Genomic DNA, 19,328 nt, shown 5'->3' on the forward strand with positions numbered 1-19,328 from the left:
TTCATAATATAAATGTACTTAAAGGGGAAGTCAATCCAAAGATTTTTCTTTACAATTATATGTTGTATGCTACCAATTGTCAAAACATGCCATTCTGGTTCATATTGTGTTTATGGAATATGAGTTAAGCAGCGAAATCTACCCGTTTTTATTACATCTCCAGGGCGGCCATTTTGCTATTGACTGTAAATGACATCACAGTGGCTCAGTGCTGCTTAACTCATATTCCACAAACGCGTTGGTAAATTTATTATTCTTGGACTTAGTACTATGCTTACATTTTGCAAATGTAAAGAACCAAGATAACCTAATGATAGATGTTTATTATGCATAAATATACAAGAACAGCTAGTACAAAGTAATGTTTAAAAAAAAAAAAAAAAAGACCAAGATAGTACATACAGTGACATCATGCAAGGAAAACGAAAACAATGCTGGTTTTCCCATCTACTTAACTCTTTGACTGCCAAAAACGTTAAATAACGTTTAGTAAAATCCTATGGAGGAGTGCCAAAGACGTTAAAATACGTTTTTTGTTTGTTTTTTTTCAAAACAGAGGTGAAACTAACCATATTATATTGTTGATTACTGAAAAACGGAATAAGGTAGAAACTAACTTTTTTTTCTGATGAAAGATGAGAGTCCAATCTTTCATTTGGTAGTATGTGTGTTTCCATAGTCCAAACATAATTTTCTGTGGACCTTGAAAGATCAGTCAAAAATGCTTAAATCGGCTGGCACCCACGGCATCCCTTTTCTGAACACGTCTGGCAGTCAAAGAGTTAAAACCTGAAAAAAGCTTTGGAAAACTTCTCATAAAGGAGTATTGAACATTGGAAAAAAAAGTTCAATTGTGTGGAGACAGAAAAAAAAGCTGTGAATTTATGAACGTGAATTTTTAATTTTGCATAAATGAATATGTTTACAACAATTTATTTATTTATTTTACAATGCTGGCATTAAGTTCAAGAATAAAGTAATGGATGTCATATTTACCCAGAGATTAGCTGTCAAAAATATTACCAGAGTAATGTACCAAAACAATTGAGTGCTGTATTTCAGTGTTTGAGACACTTACTAATGTAATGAGACTTTAGGTACTCAGTAACATTATAACTTGATTTTTGCCAAATTAACATTACATTTCTGCTGTATTTTCACCGCCATTTATTTTTTTCATTCCAACGTGGCCCTAATTCTCAGTTTTAGTTACATATCTGAATTCACCATCAAACACATTCAACGTTGCATTTCTGTGCCAATTCAACTCCCTGAGCAGCATCACCTGCGTATGTTATTCATTTGATGGGAACTGTGGTATGTTGTCTGGGCTCGACTACACGAGGCACAGCACACACCGGCGTAGTAGGAATAAACGCAGAGGCGGGCTTGAACGACAACCATGCAGTTATGATACTGGTCACTGCAGGATGTGTCTGCAAAGAAAAGAAAAACCTAAGAATCAAGTGGGAAGAGCGTAAGCGGTGTAAAGAGTGACTTGAGCTTACTTATGTCAGCTCCGCAAGGTTGTGTGTTGCATTCTTCTCGACACTCTGGGGTCAAAGCAGGGTCACACTGTTCACTTGGAGCGATGTTGTCGGTGAGACAACGCACCTCACGCATGCGATATCCACCGTTGCAGGAGTGCGAACACTGGCGACACAGCAGCAGCAATTGTTTACGACACAATGCAGTACTCATTTATGTTTGTAATACGCCATTGGCTGTGCTTGGAGTCACTACCGTCCACAAAATACTGCCTTGTATATTGAGTTTGACATTTTGTAAGGTTGTTCTAATTTGTAGTTAGTACAGTGCTTAATTATTTTACCCCCCCCCAAGGAGGAAGAAAATATTACGTGCCCCCCCCACAACACAATAGTATTATTTGTCTATAAAATTACTCACTGCGCACTCTCTGACAATGAGAGCGCCATTGCCACCTACTGTAGTGGATGTGCAATTACACTTTATTGTAGTATGGCAAGAGAAAACATGTTCCCTTGGGTTACCTTGCCTCCTTATTTGAGAAGAGTTATTACAAACACGCCACTTACTGTATATAAAAAAAAACAGAGCTAATACTAAAACTAATAAAAACTCAACTAAAATGAAACATTTATAATAAAAACATAACAAATCTGCTCTAAAAATGAATTAAACTTAAAAAAAAAAAAAGTAAAAACAATAATAATGAAAAATCTACAACTATTACAACTCTGGGGTTTTGTAAAAAAAAAAAAAAGAAGATGAAAAGTAGTAACTTTATTGACTCGCGGGAAGCTAATTGTGAATGAAAGTAGGCCTGGAAACGTACCGTGCTCCACTCTGTGACATACCACTGAACACCACATGGCTTCAGCATGCAGGGCTGAGCTGTGATCGGCTGAGGTGTAGCGGAACATTCCGTTGGGACCACCACCTCCATGCGGTCTTTGTTTTGAAGAATACAAGCCACGCTCCGAGTCTGAGTACCATTCCCGCACTCTGCAGAACACTTTCGCGGCACACACAAAATGATTAAGAAGTTCGTATTTTTCATAGTGAGTGTGTGCGGGTGAGTTACCTGACCCCAGGGTCCGGCGTACCACTCTGGACGGTTTTGGCATGGCCCGGAATTACATGAGGTCACTTCCTGTGGACGTTCGCCTTGGCAGCTGTCGGTCCCGTGGTTCATCAGGCATACGGTTGTTCTGGTTCGGTTGCCGTGACCGCATTTGGCAGAACACTAAGGAGCATTACATGCAAACACACACATTCATTTGGAAAGCAAACAAACATACTATATCCAGCAGTACAGAACTTCAAAGAGAGGTGAAACAGTCTCAGATACTACATTGGAGTACAGCCACAAACAAAACAAGGAAGTGAATACAAGACTGGACCACATCTCAATTTGATCAACTCAGGTCAGAGGGCGGCCATTTTGCCACTTCCTGTCGACTGGAAATGAAGTTACAGTGCCTAAAGGCTCAGCTTGCGAACGTCACATGACCAAACCCAGAAAACAGGTGAGACGTGATTGGTTGTTTTTACACACTATAATGTCATTTCTTTTTCAATCAGCTACAGTATAAGTTCTGGATTTTTTTTCTTTCTGAAATCTATCTATCTGTTTTCAGCCCCCTGATATGAACAAAAAAGGATGGATTTTTCTGCTTAAATTCATATTTCACAAGTGCAGTATTAATCAGAATGCCTTGTTTGGACAAGTGGGGGTGCTTATAAAACATTTTAGATTTCCCCATTAAAGATTCTGTTTAAAAATAAAACCACAATCTTGTTTGTTTTTGTTAAACACTTAGGCCTTCTATTGTATTTAAATGTTGGCTAACAGCTCGTGTTTTTTTAGGTGGTGCTTGGTGTAAAAAAAATATAATACAATAAAAAGCTTGAGAACTACTATCTTGGATTGTTAGTTGCTTTGTTTGTTTGGAATCAAGAATCTACAACTTTTCATTTTCCCTTTTCGCAAGTGCGGTCCACTTGCGTTGGAGTCAAGTTGTGTAGTGACCGAGTATGACCAGCAGATAGAGCTGCACATATATGGAATTATGGATGAAGAGGAACATTACGGCCTTTCATGTAACTTTGAATTATGAATTTAAAAAAAGAACTTTGAGTATAGATAGAGGGCATCGTGGTGAATGAACATAGCAGTTAGCACATCTGCATCACAGTTCTAGGAGTCTGTCTTCAAATCCTGGTTCTGGCCTTCCTGTGTGGAATTTTTGTGTCACCTGTGTGTTTTTTTCTCTCTCCATGTACTGTACTGTAAAGTATGCATGTTGGGTTAATTGACTTTAAATTGACCACAGGTGTGAATGTGTGTGTGAACGTTTGTTTGTTGATCAGCTACATACTGGACTTCAACAACCTTGGATTCATTCAAACTATCAGTGGGAACTGAATTTATGTTGCGTTAGATAGTATAGATATGTTAGGCTAGCTTGTGTTTTTACCTGCTGGCTCCACCGGCTCATGAACCACCTGCGTGCGCATGTCCCCATGTCACAATTTTGTATTGCATCTGGCTTGAGGTTCATGTTGCACTCCTCGTCTGGTTCTACCTCACCCTGGTTGCTCACACACACAACCTGCCTGCGACGCTGGCCCACCCCACAAGGCACCGAACACTGGGAGGGAGGAGAAAACGGTGGGTATGTGATATGTTTTTTGCAGATTCTTATTTTATTTTTTTTAAACATTAACATTTCAATTCAGCCAATAAATTGGTTATCTGACTTTTAGTCTGCTAAATATTGGATCTATATTGGTCGACTCGAACCGCACTTTTTACATTATTGACCATTTGATCACGTGACTGCTCTAAGACGGACTGCAGAAAGAAATGATTGTTAAATGGAAGTGGGCGTGACCCGGAGCGATTTAGTGACTTAACGACTGCTATTTAACAAATTAAAAGTTATTATTGCCCATAGAGCCATGGAATTTATTACTTCAACCGAAGTTCGCCTGTCAGTCAAAGTTGCACATTTAGTCGGTACTCATAGAGCGCGATATTTACTTTAGTTGGGATATAGCTAGTTTGAAAAAAGCCCCTAAAACTTGTTTATCATGCTTACTGACTTATTTTTACGCAGTCCGTTCTATATTGAAACGCTGTGATGATGTTATGTTACTATGTTTACTAGCATGGGACAAATGTGCAAGCTAGTAATTTCATGAATATGACTCCGGATCCAGAGTGAAAAACTCCAAGCACAAAGACAAAATCTCCCTTTATTAAACAGTCAAATGCACTTAATAGTTTTAAAGAAGGTGTATTTTAAAACTAAGCTGTGTGTTCGTGCAGTTGGAGTTGACGCTAACTATCTGGCTCGTTAATGTGATTTGAAACACGCAATTCGACACACCTATTACAATCTTTTTTTAGAGTGTACGTTTACTAGTAAAATGTATGAACATTTATCTACTAACCTCGCAAAAAATTATCGCTGCAAATCCGTGAATACTTTGTGGGCTGCCAGTCCTTTCTGTTGATTGCTGCTATCAATCCACATCGTTCGTCTTCATTAGTAAGTATGTGATAAAAAGGAACATTTGGTTTACTCCTTTGTCTATCTGTACAACCGACCGCAAAGCAAGATGTGACAATTTTTAAAGATAATCGATTAGATAAAGGACTTAACGCTGTACGAGATCCAATGGTTACAATACAGGCAAGTGGCTCTTTTGCCGTCCAGTGTCCCCGAGGGGGGCGTTCCCATGACGTGCAAAATGTCAAACTCATCGTTTAACAGAAATGCTCTCACCGTGCTCCACTCAGATCGTATCTCCCATAGGCTGCAAATTTTGAGCTGACAGGAAGATTTGGTCACCGGTTGATCAGCTGTACCACACAGATGTTGTGCCGCCGTCACGGACGTCTCTGTCCAATTGGAGTGAACATGTGTGACCTGGCGGCAGATGACCTGGCGGTGCTGAACGCCCGGCCCACACTTCTTGCTGCACTCGGACCACTCCCCCACATCCCAGCTGTCAGCCAATCACAAGACAGAGAAAGTGAGGACCACTCCCCCACATCCCAGCTGTCAACCAATCACAAGACAGAGAAAGTGAGCGGAAGCAGATGTCCCTCTGTGTTTGTTCCAACAATGAATCTTGACTAATGGTTAGTTGATCCCAATTTGTGATTTCAACCTTAACTTGAAAAACACATGTTAATGCGGTCACTCCCCTTTGCTTTGGTTACTGTTAAGAGTAGAGACATGAAAACTAATGGGAGACAGTAACTGACTATGCAGGGCATGGCTTGTTGTGACAGTCTTCTTCATGATTTGAAGGTTCTCGCACTGGATCACAAAAGTCTGCATCAACGCTTGCATGGAGATCCTTGTCAACACACTCCCACAGCACTCGACGCCTTCCTGGCACACACACACACACGAGTTTTCAGTAAGTAATGCAGAATTATTGTGAGAATACTGAGGAAAAAACAACAAGAATTGACATTAATGTTATATTATTATGAAAATATTTTTGATGTAAACAAAAGCAATACAGAAATGATGAACATAATTGTGGACTCGTTCGACAAACTGACCATGATAATAAAGTGACAATATCTTATGACAGTGCAATTCTAATCTACTGTATTATGTAATTGTATTGTCTCCTCCGTGAGCCGGCACCTTATCGTTGTGGAGTTTTATGTGTCCCAATGATCCTAAGAGCTATGTTGACAGACTTTTCCCTTGCCTGGACGCGGGTCAACGGGGGCCCCCTCTGGAGCCAGGCCTGGAGGCGGGGCTCGTTGGTGAGCGCCTAGTGGCCGGGCCTGCACCCATGGGGCCCGGCATAGCCCGAAGAAAAAACGTGGGTCCCCCTTCCCATGGGCTCACCATCGGTGGGAGGGGCCAAAGGGGTCAGTGCATAGCAGGCTGGGCGGCACTTTTGGCGGTCCGATCCCTGGCTACAGAAGCTAGCTAATCTATATGTGAAATAAAGAGTGTCCAAGTGAGCTCTGAAACTCCAGGGCTGAACATGAGTTCCAGTCCGGACCTGCTTGTGATCTATGTGAGGTGCAGACCAACTCATCTGAAAGCGACCATTTTGCTCACCGGTGCCACATGTGCTGCTGCATTCTGTGTAGCCTCTCTTTGTCCAGGTGTAGATGGGCTGGGTTTGGGGTTTTAGGTTTGGTTGTGAGGGAAGCAAGTGTGGGCGGGGCTTCTCTTTGACAATGTCATTGGTAGCCACGCCCACTACCTGCACCATGTCACTCACCGTCTCAACTGTAAGTGGAAGTTAACATAACATGCGGTTACTAGTGAGAATTCATTTTTAAAAACATCCATGTGTTTACTTTAATATTTGAATTATAACAATTATAAAAGGAACTTTACTTGCGACGGCTGGCACTATGGTCCAGGCGGTAGAAGGCTCTGGAGTTGTGTTTGTGTTTTTTAGAGGTAAAACATACTCATAGTACACACTGGGAGATGGTTGCTGGTAAATTAACTAAAGAGAAGAAAACGTTTTTTGCAGTCGTACGATACAAAGATGCAATAACCGCGCTATTTCGCGTGCATCTCACATAAACATGCAGGTCGTCAGTCAGCGGCCCGGGCGCCGTGATGGACTCTCCGGTGCGAGAGCGGACTTCATTGGGTCGTTTGTACGTGAGCTGCGTTCCCACCGCGTTGAAGATGCCGGGCCTGTCGATCACCCAGTGGCCATTGATGATGTGCTTCCCGCTTGAGGTCTGTACAGCTGAAAAAACACACAATCACCCAAAGAGTGTGTGAAAGTGTATCTGCTGCCATGTTGGAGCACGTGTGTGATTGGAAGTGCATGTACCCAGGTAGTTCCGGCTCTTTTGTCTTTCTTGTATGCTGATGTTATACGCTCCCGAGGGAATCGCTGCTATCTTATGATAGCCGACGCGGAGGAACATCCCAGAGAAGTTCCCTTTCACCAACTCGAACCCCAGCTAATGGACACATTCACATACCCAACAAGACTTCAATTCCAAAGGGAACGTGCACATGAAAAACCAAACACGGAAAGTTAAGGGAACTTGGTACATGATTCTGAAAGGTAGCAGTCACTTACAATAATGGTACATGTACAGTATTAATGTTTCATTAATTGTTTAGACATTAGTTGTTAATTAGTCTGTTAAAAATATTTTTAAAAGATGAACAAACTGTCATTAGTCATTTGTAAAATATCAATGCCAGTTTATAACTAATTTACAAACCAGTAATAAAGTGGAAATAAAAAATACTTTAAAACATCAAATGTTTTGTTACTACTATGGTTTGTAAAATACCAATGCCTGCTTATAACCAATTTACAAATCAGTAAAAAAGTGGAAATTAAAAAAATACCTTATAGCATCAAACGTTTTATTACTACTACTACAGCTTGTAAAATATCAATGCCTGTTTATAGCCCATTTATAAACCAGTAATAAAGCAGAAATAAAAAAATAAAAACATAAAACATCAAGCAAATGTTTTGTGACTACTACTACTACTGCTTGTAAAAACATCAATGCCTGTTTATAACCAATTTATAAACCAGTAATAAAGCAGAAATGTAAAAATACCTCAAAACATCTCATGTTTTGTTACTAATATAGCTTGTAAAATATTAATGCCTGTTTATAACCAATTTATAAATAAGTAATAAAGTGGAAATTAAAAAATACCTTAAAACATCAAATGTTTTGTCACTACTACTACGGCTTGTAAAATATCAGTGCCTGTTTATAACTAATTAATAAATCAATAATAAAGCAGAAAAAAACTTAAAACATCAAACAATCGTTTTGTTACTACTACGGCTTGTAATATATCAATGCCTTTTTATAACCAATTTATAAACCAGTAAGAAAGCGGGGGAAAAAAATACACTTAAAACACCAAGCAAATGTTTTGTTACTACTACGGCTTGTAAAATATCCATGCCTGTTTATAACCAATTTACAAACCATTCATAAAGCATCAATAAAAAAAACACATAAAACATCAAACGTTTTGTTACTTCTATGGCTTACCTTGGCTCCAGTATGCAAAGCAGAAAGCCCTGATGTTGGCTGAAGAAGACAATAGAATTGGAGGAGAGCCAGCTGCAGGAAGCAGAGGTGCTGCCACAATCCGGCCATGGAGAAACTGAGGCAGGAATACACTGTCACTCACTCGCACGCGCACACACACACACAAATGATAGATGAGACGGGGTTGGATTGGTGGGTGAAAAGAGAAAAGACAAAATATGCGTGAGGAAAAAGAAAGTGTGTGTGTGTGTGTGTGTGTATGTGTCTTAAATGCCACAAGGTACTGCTCACACTCAATACTCACCCAAAACACTCAAAAATGGTCACACACAATAAATATCACACTGGCTCTACTTGTACACTTCAAATTTGTTCAACTTTCCACATATTGTTCTGTTCATCCGATTGACATCTAAAGAAAGACGCATGAAATTGTTATGTCACAATTAATGTGAACACAGTACTCACTGAGAAAATCTGTGTACAAGTGGTGGGGAGGAAGAACAAATACTAGATTTTTTTAGGTATCTGTATTTTAGGTGAGTACAGGTTGATTATTTTTCCGATGATTTTTTTCATTTTTCTCCTCGTTACTTTGTCAAAATATACTTTTTTTAGCCTCTGTGGATGACTCCAAGAAGAAGACAATGAGATTTGATTAGGACAGCTGACAGCATAATAATAATAATAATAATAATAATAATGCATTTTATTTATAAAGCTCTTTTAAAATAACTCAGCCGCTTTGCAGTTTAAAAGTCAACAGATAAAATGAAAAGACAAACTTACATTAATCAAACAGAACAAGGGGGGAAAAAAGTCAATTTAAAAAGCAGAAAGTCCATAAGTGAAGATATATATATATATATATAGAAAAGTGTATAATGTAGATAAGTATGAGCTGTAGCAGCTTTATGGTGCAGAGTGGATCGAGATGGAAGAATGTGAACCATAGGACATTAACTACTACTCTATGATGCCCAAAAATGCAGAGAACCAAAATATTCCCAATCCAAGGCCTTTTCAAAGACAATTGTTTGAGGTTGTTAGCAACAAGGATAATTTGTGGCGAAAACCACCAGCTTTCGGCCTTCAAAAGTTCTCTGTCTAATCCAACCAAACACATAAAGAGCTAATGTGTTTTGTTTTTTACTTGTTGTCATTAGCTTTAGCTTTTTTGTTGCTGTTTTGTTAGTCAGTTCACAATGTTAGCAAAGCTATGTTGTCCTGATAGCATAAACGCTAGCTAACGCTAGCTAGCTTTAACTCTTCTTCCAGACGTCTGTCTTGTGGTCTCAATGTGATCACTTTTCCTGTTTGACAAACACAACTCTAAGAATGTCCATTCAGCATTGAGTCACTCTTCAGGGACTCACATTTTCAAATGACTCAATCGCCATGTGGGAAACGATGACTGTGATTCTGAGAGGTAACTGTAAATCTAATGGCCACAAACCAAAATGGCACCTTTGAACTTCACATGTGGTTATATTTGGAGAAATTCAAACACAGATGACACATTGATGAAATATTCTCAGTTTGAGAGGAGTTCTGTTTTGAGTCCTATAAAACATAATGTAGCAGAACCTGCATAGCTTTCAACAGCTTTCAACAATTAAGTTGAGGGTAAGTTAGACAAAACGGCGGATTAATTTTTTCTCCCAATCATTTTGCGCATTTATTTGTGTGTTTATCTTTACGCTGTGGGAGAATACAAGAGAACTAAATTCGTAGACTTTTTATTTCTTTGTTGTGAAGTGTGTGAAAGAACATTTTCACAACTGAGGTTTATTTTGGGCGAATCAGAGGCACTGTACATGATAGTCTCAGATGTTTTCTGACTTCCAGTTGAGTTTAAATATTATTGGTACATTTTGAACACAGTTATAGGAGGGTGTGCACACTTGTGCAACCACATGATCTCAGTTGTTTGTGTTTACGTCCCCTCTTGAAAACAATTTTAATGGAAATGAAATGTCTCAATTTTTAATCACAATAACCTGGCATTGGAATTGGAAAAGCAGTCTAATTGGGTTCACTACACTATAAAAAATAACATATAAAATCTATCCAGGAAGTTTTTGGCTAAGAATTTGCTGCCACTTTAATTGGGTCAATTGAAATCATATATTGTGGGTACTTAAATTGAATAAAGTTTACCTCACTATTATTACATTCCACAAATAAATTATTCATTAAAATATAATAAAATGTATACTCCTGATTTTTATTACTAATACACTGTCAGTTAATGTGAGTAAAATGGTGAACAGTACTTGTTTTGGAGAGTTGCTGATGATGTAATGATTTTCTGGCGTAACTTCTCCACAGTGGAGCGTGTGCTTTTTGGTTTTCTCGCCTTATTTACCTTCCCCTGTTAACTCTCTTCCAGATGTGGTCTGTTTGATGTCCGGCTGTCCCGTTCTGCGGGCCAGCTGCCCCACAAACCAAATGAGTGGCTTCTGACTCCCCTTGATAGTTGAACGTCCCCTAACCACCGGTTACCAACCCAGAGAAACACTGATTGATGAAAAACAATCAATCACTTACATTCCTCAGTCACTCGCTGTCATTCCATGTTGGCTCGGTCACCATTTCACAGTTTTCATTTTAGTTTTACAAGCTGTGTAAGGCTTGTAGTGTTGTTTATTATACAACTCCCTAGCACACTCACATAACGAAAGTGATGATGTACACTCTTGTTAAAAAAAAAGGTGAATCTATAATAAATTAATGTCATGTTTTATTGGTGCACCAGTCACATGTAATTGTTTGCAAAATATTTTGTGGATCCATGATTGATTTGATGAAATTACAAAACGCATTATTATCGCGACATTAGCGATTGCAAATGTGTCCACTTGGGGGCGGTCAGGAGCCAAACCGGAAGCAGGAAGTTGAGGTTTAACGTGCGAAATTCAAATCGATCTAACAAAACAGTCATAGCTGGCAGTCACTTTTCTTTGCTTTGATAGTTTGTTGACGGATTTACCAACCTCATTTCACGCATCGGCACACATTCTGGTGGCCGAGAGAAACGTCATCTGTTCAAACGTGAGCTTTTTCCTAACGTAAGTTATATTGCTTTTGCTGGTCGTAACTGTGAGGTTGTTTGATGGCGAGCTATGAATCGGCGTTAGCGCTCGTGTAACTCACGCGACTTATAGTTTATTATGTCAGGCTTGTCGCATTTCTCCCGTTTAATTGGATGTCTTCTTTGCCGTTTCGGCTAAGGTTGTCTGCGGCAGAAGCAGGCAGGATGCCCGTGGAGAGGACGGCGCCCCGCGAGGTCGAAGAGCTTCACAAATACTATGAGGTTTACGACACTATCGGCTCAGGTAATTTGTTGAAAGAACAAGCTGTGGTGACAGTTTGTATCGTCCAATGTTGGCATTTTAAACGTGTTTTTGTTTTTGCAGGGGGGTTCGCTAAAGTGAAGCTAGGTCGTCACATCCAGACAGGAGAGAAAGTGGCCATTAAAATTATGAATAAGAAGGATCTTGGGGTGAGTGTTTTAGATGCAAATGGGTTTTTTTTAAGTAAATTTTTGTGATGAATTATTTTTGACCAATTTACCAGTACATACAATATGTGAGCATATGTTACATTTCAGCGGTTGTTTCCTCTACAACACTGTAAATATGAAAATGTCAGTTAAAAACCGGTATACATAATTTCCTAGGAGGATCTTCCTCGTGTGAAGGTGGAGATCGAGGCAATGAAAAACCTCAGTCATCAGCACATCTGCCGTCTCTACCAGGTCATTGAGTCCCCCACGCAGATTTTCATGATACTTGAGGTGAGCATACGGGGAAGTTGATAAACTGCTGTTGTGCCGTTGTCTCATTTGCCTACTCACCTCTGGTTTTGGATCATGTATCTGTATTTCTTGCAGTACTGTCCAGGGGGGGAGTTGTTTGACTATATTATAGCAAAGGACCGGCTGTCAGAAGAGGAGACGAGAGTGTTTTTCAGGCAAATTGTGTCTGCCATGGCCTACGTCCACAGCCAGGGTTACGCACACAGGGACCTCAAACCGGTAAAACCAGTGTGCATGAGTGGAAGCTTTTGAAGTGGTTAATGTGCCTACTTATGAGCTTTTTGAAATGCAAATCTCATATCTTATGTCTCTCTACACATTAGGAGAACTTGTTGATAGATGGAGACCACAACTTGAAGCTCATAGATTTTGGCTTATGTGCCAAACCTAAGGTACAACACAAGATCCTATGCATAATCAATAATAATGCTCAATTTTGACTCAGGCTGTCAGAAAGGAAATTAAACTGTTTGTTGTGGCATTTCATGTAATGCGTCACAGGGAGGCCTTGGATATGAGTTGATGACGTGCTGTGGAAGTCCAGCTTATGCTGCTCCTGAGCTCATCCAGGGAAAAGCTTATATTGGCTCAGAGGTGAGTCCTTCAGTTTTTTTTTTGTCTTCTCATACTGTCTAAATTGGTCTTCCACTGATCATAAAACTGCTTTCATGTTCATTTACTTTGTTCTGGTGCCCTGACGTAGAATTTAATGATTTCTAACAAGCAATGCTATGTTGCAGGCAGATGTGTGGAGTATGGGCGTGCTACTATTTGCTCTGCTATGTGGCTATCTACCCTTTGATGACGACAACTGCATGGTCCTCTACAGGAAAATTATGGTAAGAACTGACTTTTATTTTTTCATTGTTTCATCACTTTTATTGTTCTGCAAAAGATGACTAATGAGAAAATGTTTTGCTAATTAGGTTAGCCGAGAGGGGCTGGAGTAACCTTACCAGCAAGATGAATTCTCGCGGTGTTTGTGAGTTCACAAACTCCGGAGAATACATCTTGTACCGCTCCCGCTGATACGTTTGCAGACGATCTTTATCCAATCAGGCGTTGTTTAGGCAGGACGAAACCAATGAGCGCAGATGGCGATGGGGGAACAAACAAACCAAACGGGTGCTGCAATTAATTATGTTCTCGCAGAATTACTCACCGTTTCCCTGTTGACTATGAACAGCGGGAGGAGTTTTATGAATTTTTATCTGGTAAAGATGTTTGTGACGTTCACAAAGAAAATAAACTCATTGTCTGCAATATTTTCATTTAAAATGTGGGCTCAGCTCTCCTGCACATCTAATCAAGCACTTTCTCAACCAGTAGTCAAGAGTTTTTGAATCTAAAAGATGTGTCTTGGCTCGGTAAAGGTTGAGAAACACTGATCTAGACACATTGCGGGACCAATTGGAGATGTTTGGCATGATAAAACTTGAAAGGAACAAATTTAAAATTCCCTGTCTCATGGAAAGCAATTTAAGGCATTTTGAGTATAAGTAAGTACATCTCCTCCTTGTTATCTTGCTTACTATGTCCTCTTAACTGTCAGACTGTCAACTGGTGGATTTTGTATTTTCTTAAAATAAAATAAAAAAATAGGGGATCCATATAAAAATGCAGAGCACAATCTGTCAAACTTGACTTCCAACCTACTTATGCTACAAACTCATGTTAGCAGTATCACTGTCTTTGACACATTCTTTAACAGCGATTAGAGATAGAATGTGTACATGTGTAAGTGTCAAACTTGATAAGACAAGGCAAAAGGAAAACCACGTTCTTGCTTGAAGAGCCGCTTAAAATATTTCCTCATCCTTTCTAATGAGGTCACTACCTGCACATTACCTGTAAAGCTTATCCAGGAAAAACAGAAACAGCAGATGTTATGTATTTCAAGGTTGCAAATGTACTTTCAGAGAGGGCAGTATGACAACCCATCATGGCTGTCCACAGGAAGCATCCTTCTGCTCAACCAAATGATGCAGGTATGATGACATGTATTGTAATGGCAACAAATTTACGCATAAAAAACCCCCCAGCAAATCCATATTTAGGCTGTAGTTACCATGTTTGTCCTGTAGGTGGACCCCAAGTTGCGTCTGGCAGTGCAGCAGTTGCTTGAGCACCCTTGGGTCATGAAAGACTACAACAGCCCTGTGGAGTGGCGCAGCAGGCAGCCGGTACCCTAACCAATAAATATGCACATATAGTCACACACATACTGCATATTCACACCACAAAATAGCCAATAGGTTTACTAAAGCGCAACATGTTAAACTTTCAATTGTTTTTATCTGCAGTGCTGTTCACGGTTTCTTCTTTCTTTTGTTTTGTAGCTGGGCCACATAGACGAGGACTGCATCACTGAGATGGCCGTCAACATGAAACGTTCCAGAGAAAGCACCACCGCTCTTGTTAAGGAGGTGCGTGCCACTTTTTTTGCATCAGAATTTTGGATATTTGGTTCACCCGTGCGCACATGGAAAAACGATGGAAAGCAGAAGAAATTGAAAAGCATGCCAACATACTCCCGTTTGTCTTTATCTGAGAATTGAACTGCACCACTCCCCCAAACCACCATTCCCCTTCATTTTACATTTGCCATTGAGCTATCATGCAACTAAGGCGGCCCATTTGCTCTGCTCAGATTTTAAATACAGATACAGTGGAACATCTCCCTTTTGTAATCTGACAAAAATCTTCGGGGAAATTTTGTGTCTCAAGCGTTGAACACAATCATGCATGACATCACACGAGGTACGATTTCACATTGCTGTACGGCAGTTCAGATCATAGTTCTTCTTTTTGCTCTTTTTATATTACAGTGGCGGCCTTGACTCGCATGTTTAATTCATTCCACGGCCACTAATCATCCTTATTCAATAAAATGAATGGACATGTAATTAATCCCTCCTGGTACCACATAAAAAATGTTTTGATACAACAAAAGAACACTAAGCTGTATTAGACTAATATAAAAACATAAAATAATGGCATAATAAAGAATAATATAAAGTTTGTGCATGATTTTATTTCAGTGGCCACCAGTGGGCGGTATAATACACACATTGAGTGCATATATTTAACAATGAAACAGAAGACTGTCTCATCAGAGTTGTAATAATATTGGTCGGAGTAATAATATTGCAGAGGATAAAGAATATATGCCTTTGTGTATTGTTGTATGTTCTGTCTGCGTTTGTTGCTACTTCTTTTGTTCAAATAGAAGTTGTTTATTGGTTTATAATTATCCTTCTATTGATGCTAGTTTTGTTATCCTATCATTGTTGTTTAGCGTTGTGTGTTGGTATTAAGCTTTATTTCATGCAATTGTCTTTGTTTTATGATTAATTTTAAAGTGAACTTTAAAAACGCAGCTTGGCCATAAAAAAAAATAATAAGTTCACTATCTGCCAAACTGTGGTTTGTGAAATTTTCTCCTACCATAGCTAATGCTTAACTCGTTTTTTTGCTCCCAATTCAAGAGAGAGAAAAAACCGATCGGACAACTTGTATCTCAAAACGTGTGAGTTGGGTCACTTGTAAGTCGAGGTACCACTTTTCCTATATGGAAAACAATTCCTAAAAATGAAATCACAAAGCATTGTGTTTTGACACATCTTATTCAGAATGTCCTCATTTCCATGCAATCATTGAGAAAATGCTCAGTTTCCGTACAACAAACCCAACTTCCAGTGCAGAAGATTTTAAACGAGTCCTCATGTGTGCAGTGGCGCTACGACCGCATCACAGCCACGTACTTGCTCCTGCTGTCCAAGAAGCAGAGAGGCAAGCCAGTGCGGCTCCACACGGAACCCCACGTCAGCGAGGACGCCGTCTCTCCACGACATGGCCGATCACAGGTCAAACTGCAACTCCCAGCATGCCTTTCTACCTCAATGGCAAGTCCTCAGCCACTAAAATCAATTGCTTCCCTTTTCCCCCAGACGAAGAAATCTCTTCATTTTAGTGACGGCGACGACGCTGTCATTTTGGGTTCTTTGGATCTTTGCTCAGACTACATAGATGATTGCCCGTGGGTGCCCGTCTCACGTCAAGGGGTGCGCGAGAAGACGGCAGGAATTACAGCCGACAAGGTTGGTTCAAGTCAACAGGTGTCTATTATGATTCACTGGAGAAATGTTCAAATACGTGTATTTCTACAGAGGTTGGCATCGCCATTAGAGAAGAGATGTGTCGTGAGTCCGCTGCCCGACAGGGGTCAAATGTCAGGCCAGAACCACCAGGAGAGGAGGAGGCACAAAGAGCACCAACAAGCCAGTGAGAACAAAGAGAATGTTGGCCAGCAGGAGAAAGACGTGGAAATATTTGCACTGCCGCCACCTCGCACGCCTTCCTCCAGCAAGAAGAACTCGCGCCCCAAGAATGTGTTGACCACACCCAATCAGAAAGTGTCCAATGGCACCAGAAGCACACCAAAAGGTCGGAACCTAATGCTCTTATTTTGCTTAATAAGCTTAATAAGGAGGTCAAGTTATTTTGTGAAAGTTATAATGTATTATTATTATTTCAAACATTTTGTGGTTTAGGCTTGTGGTAAAAGTTTGGGAAAGGCGTTTTATTATTATTATTATTTTTTTGTTTTGTTTTGTAAAATCCATAAAAGCATGCTTGGCTGAGTTTAGTAGAAGAGCTTGAGAGCCCTGAACTCCATCAAAGAAAATTTGGGGAGGAACCTAGAGGAGAGATTAGCCAGCATCCCAAAATGTTGAAGTCTTCCCAAACAAGTTGAACATTTGGACAAGTGGAATGGCCACGTGTCCCACTACTTTTGTGCGTCTGTTTGTATTCCCATTAATATATTTGTCTTCTTGCTTCTCTAATCACAACAGCAGCACAAACCACATGGCACACATTTGCAAATAAATTGCCTTGTGGTAACTATCTTTCTTTTTTTTTTTTTTGAGGGGGGAGACTTGTTTTCTCCTCTTTGTAGCTTTTTTTTTCTGTTTCTATGATTTTCCTGTCATTAGGCTTTTGAAAGTGGACACGCACACTTTTCGCTGTCAACTGGATGCTCGACTTATCGTGAGGCTAATTCTATTGGCTCAAATGATGGACGCTAATAGAAATTGCAAATCACTACAGTCTTAATTATGCGCTAAGCGGAATATGATGCGGATATTGTGTCCGCCGGCGGCACCCCCTCTTTTATTTTTTTATTTTTTTTTACCACCTCACCCCCTAGTTGTGCCCGTAGAACTTATGTAATGATCTACTTTGGCCTTTATAGCTGAATAATATTGATAAATATTTAGAATACCAAATGTCAGGTCATGTGTGTGTGTCTGTGTACTGCAGCTGGAGGCAGTGGTTCGAAAGAGGTTAAGAGGAGAGCGGCAGACAGCAACGAGTCCACCAACATTGAGATCATCGCCTTTAGTCCTGAAAGAAGGCGAGTCTCACACCGGCGCAGAGGGAGAAAAAAAAAATTCAAATCTCAACACCGACACCATCTGTTAAAGTTTGCGTCTGCGTCTTCCGCCGCAGGTCTCGCTCTTTGGACATGGCCGGTAGCGGAGACAGCGGAAAGAAGCGAAGGGGAGGGCGAGTGTTCGGCTCCCTGGAGAGGGGGCTGGACAAGGTGATCACCATGCTCACCCCCAGCAAGAGACGAGCGCTGCGAGACAACCCGCGCAAGATCAAGGCAGGCGCCTCCCGAATGAGCACGCTGTTTCGTCTGTGCCGTGTCTGACCGTGTCGCACCTCCCTCCAGGCCCTGTACAACGTGACCCCGACGGAGCAGACCAACCCGGACCAGGTGCTGAATCAGATCCTCTCAGTGCTGCCTGGGAAAAACGTCGAGTTCACCCAGAAGGGGTAAGAAAACTCATCAGCATGAATATCAATGCAACATCGAGAAACGAGAAAATTGCCAGGTTCACACTGTGCCCCCCTTTTAAGAGCATAGTTTGAGCCTTTTTTTTATCTAAGTAACTCGGGACACTGAAAAGTGATCCGCCAGGCTTCCTGTTTTGTCTCCCTGTGTTGGTCATTTTTGTTTTCATGTTTCTTGGACATGTATAAAGTCATCTGTTGTTTTATTTTTTTTCCAGCTACACGGTGAAGTGCAGAACCTGGGATGACTTTGGCAAGGTGACCATGGCCTTTGAGCTGGAGGTGTGCCTGCTGCACAGGCCAGAAGTGGTTGGCGTGCGTCGTCAGCGACTAAAAGGAGACGCTTGGGTCTACAAGCGCCTGGTGGAGGACATCTTCTCCACATCCAGCATCTGAGCATTACATTTAGATCTGCCATGTACAGACCCCCCCCCCTATCTAATTATGTTGTACTTGCCAGTTCACAAAATTTACAATATCAACTTTATTTACTGTACAGCTGTTTATTTTCATTTGTGGATGTTTTTAACCCCTAAATCTGCTTGATTTAGTTGCTTGAATAAAACACTGTTTACTCGTTTGATGTCTTTAAAAAAACAAAAAAAACGTTTACAATTATTACAATCTGTTATGTTTCGTATGTTTGTGACAATGTGAAGGGAGCAAAATAAATAGTTTTTGCATCATTCTAAACGAAAGTAATTTATTCAAAAATGTAATTAAAAAAAAAAAAAAAGAAGCAAATATCATTTATCACAGTGGACATGTTCCAAAACCTCCGTAATAAGTCAAAATCCATAAGATACCATATTGGTGTTTTTAAAATGCTGTAGTTTTGTGTCTCACACACAATTTACATGTGCTAACGTAGCAAGGATTCATTATATTGCAATTTTGGTTCATCCTTAATAGAAGTCCTTTATGAAAATATTCTGAAAAATCTCAATTTTTATATATTTTTCACCCCGGATTTGATGCTTAATTCAGTCATTCTTTCCTTCTCTCAAGGGTTGCTGAACTCTCCTTAAACCAGACTTGAGACCCATTCTCTCACTTTAAACAACTCTTATTAATATAGTCAACTTATTAAAGAGTAAATCAACTTTTTTTTTTGCTGAT

At 40.1% G+C, this 19,328-nt stretch overlaps 2 protein-coding genes and 1 long non-coding RNA gene across 4 annotated transcripts; 2 read left to right on the forward strand and 1 right to left on the reverse strand.

Annotated features, from left to right (window-relative positions):
* Nucleotides 1-782: 782 nt before the first annotated feature.
* adamtsl7 (ADAMTS-like 7) lies at nucleotides 783-5,507 on the reverse strand (the record flags this gene model as incomplete). Its single annotated transcript, XM_077570070.1, has 6 exons — nucleotides 783-1,436; nucleotides 1,509-1,653; nucleotides 2,318-2,497; nucleotides 2,567-2,728; nucleotides 3,963-4,136; nucleotides 5,277-5,507. Coding segments are annotated over 6 exons (1,047 nt in total), but the record flags the coding sequence as incomplete, so codon positions are not given.
* A 91-nt stretch (nucleotides 5,508-5,598) lies between these two features.
* LOC144055227 (uncharacterized) lies at nucleotides 5,599-7,613 on the forward strand. Its single transcript, XR_013294792.1, has 4 exons — nucleotides 5,599-5,635; nucleotides 5,808-5,919; nucleotides 7,073-7,226; nucleotides 7,328-7,613. It is a non-coding gene; the product is annotated as an uncharacterized LOC144055227 (long non-coding RNA).
* Nucleotides 7,614-11,399: 3,786 nt separating this feature from the next.
* On the forward strand, nucleotides 11,400-18,924 carry melk (maternal embryonic leucine zipper kinase). 2 transcript variants are annotated; one of them, XM_077570885.1, is made up of 18 exons: nucleotides 11,400-11,598; nucleotides 11,762-11,865; nucleotides 11,947-12,032; nucleotides 12,210-12,326; nucleotides 12,423-12,566; nucleotides 12,671-12,739; nucleotides 12,849-12,941; nucleotides 13,088-13,186; nucleotides 14,267-14,335; nucleotides 14,432-14,530; nucleotides 14,687-14,773; nucleotides 16,082-16,213; nucleotides 16,298-16,447; nucleotides 16,517-16,793; nucleotides 17,673-17,766; nucleotides 17,862-18,018; nucleotides 18,088-18,191; nucleotides 18,428-18,924. In XM_077570885.1, the coding sequence occupies exons 2-18, from the start codon at nucleotides 11,787-11,789 to the stop codon at nucleotides 18,603-18,605; spliced, it is 2,034 nt and encodes a 677-aa protein (XP_077427011.1). In that variant the 5' UTR covers nucleotides 11,400-11,598; nucleotides 11,762-11,786; the 3' UTR covers nucleotides 18,606-18,924. The 2 variants fall into 2 exon arrangements, with proteins under 2 accessions (XP_077427011.1, XP_077427012.1); XM_077570886.1 differs by having other exon boundaries at nucleotides 11,400-11,581.
* Nucleotides 18,925-19,328: the final 404 nt, after the last annotated feature.

This window comes from Vanacampus margaritifer, chromosome 7, assembly GCF_051991255.1.
Source record: "Vanacampus margaritifer isolate UIUO_Vmar chromosome 7, RoL_Vmar_1.0, whole genome shotgun sequence".
Taxonomy (NCBI): domain Eukaryota; kingdom Metazoa; phylum Chordata; class Actinopteri; order Syngnathiformes; family Syngnathidae; genus Vanacampus; species Vanacampus margaritifer.